Genomic DNA, 1,658 nt, shown 5'->3' with positions numbered 1-1,658 from the left:
GCAGACGGGATTATTTACTCCAGCTAATGGCCCTTCCTGCTGCTCGTCGCTACTTGGGAAAAACGCAAACTGTCATTTCTGTAATTGTGTTCGCTCCACAAAGATGGATGCTACCGCCATTGTGCCGTCGCTGCTTAATTTCATTTGCATGCGCCCTGTGGTTGCCACAGGCGGAGCCCAGTGATGTGTTTGGATCGAGACAGACAACAACTCATTCTGTCCCCCATAGGACCGGCCTTCACCCTCAAAGCATGCACACTTGTTTCAATATGTGTATAAATTTGCAAGCACGGTTTGATTTGGACACCAGCCGAACTGAACTGTCTTCTCGTTTCGTTCCTTCTCTCCAGGAACCCAGACGGTTGTAAATGAGAGCTAATGCAGCGTAGTTCAAGAAAGTTCTCTGTGAATCTTTTCCAGTCAGAGACAGATTGCGCTGCTGTCAGAGCTGATGGTCTCTCTTGCTTGATTAATTTTGCCTATATTTGTCTGATTTACAAGCATCAGGGTATTAAACGAAGTTGAAACATTCAGACATGGTATCAGAGTCCATCACCAGTGGTTCCTAGATTCATTTTCTCAACCCTGCTGAGGAGGAGCAACAATTTAAAATAAGGGGGAAATACTCCCAAAGAGTTTTAAAGAAAAACTCACGCTTGTATATGGAACACACACATTTTTAGGGGCCAGGCCTCCACTGTTGAGGCCTTGAGCTTTTGAAAAATGACATAGTTTGTGTGGAGGGTCCTCTTGGGAATAGAACATGTGTACAAGGTTATGTGACATTTATAATAATGTCTCAACAAGGCAGGAACAGCTCAGGACCCTCAGGAATTGTAAAACAGTGCTGTACTGCCAGGTACAACCCTCTTTTTCTCAGCCCGTGTACCATTTATTTCACCTTTTCCAAGAGCACATAAGTATTAAGAGCCAGTTTAGGGTTTTCTCTCTTGAAATGACCTGCATGGCTGTCAGTGTTCTCGCTGTCTTCGGCGATAATTCATTCAGACAGCCCTTTCTGTGGTGAGCTGCCTTCTCCTTCCTTGAATCTTACTAATTAGTTCATCTTCTCCCTCGACGTGTCTTGCCACTTTAGCTTGTCCCTTTATAATTTAAGGGTTTAAGAGGCATCTAATCACTGCAGAATATTTTAATGTATGATGGGTCTTTAAGTGTCATCACAGAAAATTTAACTCAAGCGGGGGAGATTAGTGTCATATAAATGTGCAACATAACTTGAATAAAAATGATGTGGCATGCAATCATATTCAATTTTGGGTTTGGGTTTTCATCACGTTGTGAGGCATTAAGCTGTTTAATTTAATTTTTTATGTGTTCATTTGGTCAAGTAACGTTTAACGTTGTTCTTGTTGTGTATCTAGGCTATAGAGACTGCACTGGATTGCCTGAAGAGTGCCAATACTGAGCCGTATTACAGACGACAGGCCTGGGAGGTGATCAAATGCTTCCTCGTTGCCATGACCAGCCTGGAGGACAACAAGCACGCCCTTTACCAGCTCCTCGCCCATTCCAAGTAAGACATCCACTTAATGTGTCATGTAGGGTTGTAACGGTATGAGATTTTCACAGTATGATAAATCGTCTCAGAAAATATCGTTGTATACTGTATTAAACAATCAAAACAGTTTTTGGGGGGG

At 42.8% G+C, this 1,658-nt stretch overlaps 1 protein-coding gene across 1 annotated transcript in view; it reads left to right on the top strand.

Annotated features, from left to right (window-relative positions):
* Positions 1-1,534, top strand: part of LOC107577941 (transformation/transcription domain-associated protein-like) — a gene marked incomplete at both ends in the record, with an annotated part of 6,475 nt that extends 4,941 nt beyond the window's left edge. The window contains one exon of the mRNA XM_016263961.1: positions 1,383-1,534. Within this exon, the coding sequence (XP_016119447.1) occupies positions 1,383-1,534 (152 nt within the window). The remainder of the gene's footprint in view (positions 1-1,382) is intronic.
* Between the last annotated feature and the right edge of the window lie 124 nt (positions 1,535-1,658).

The sequence above is a fragment of the Sinocyclocheilus grahami genome, unplaced genomic scaffold, assembly GCF_001515645.1.
Source record: "Sinocyclocheilus grahami isolate Dianchi unplaced genomic scaffold, SAMN03320097.WGS_v1.1 scaffold7901.1, whole genome shotgun sequence".
Taxonomy (NCBI): Eukaryota; Metazoa; Chordata; class Actinopteri; order Cypriniformes; family Cyprinidae; genus Sinocyclocheilus; species Sinocyclocheilus grahami.
This window is presented reverse-complemented; position numbering and strand designations above follow the sequence as displayed.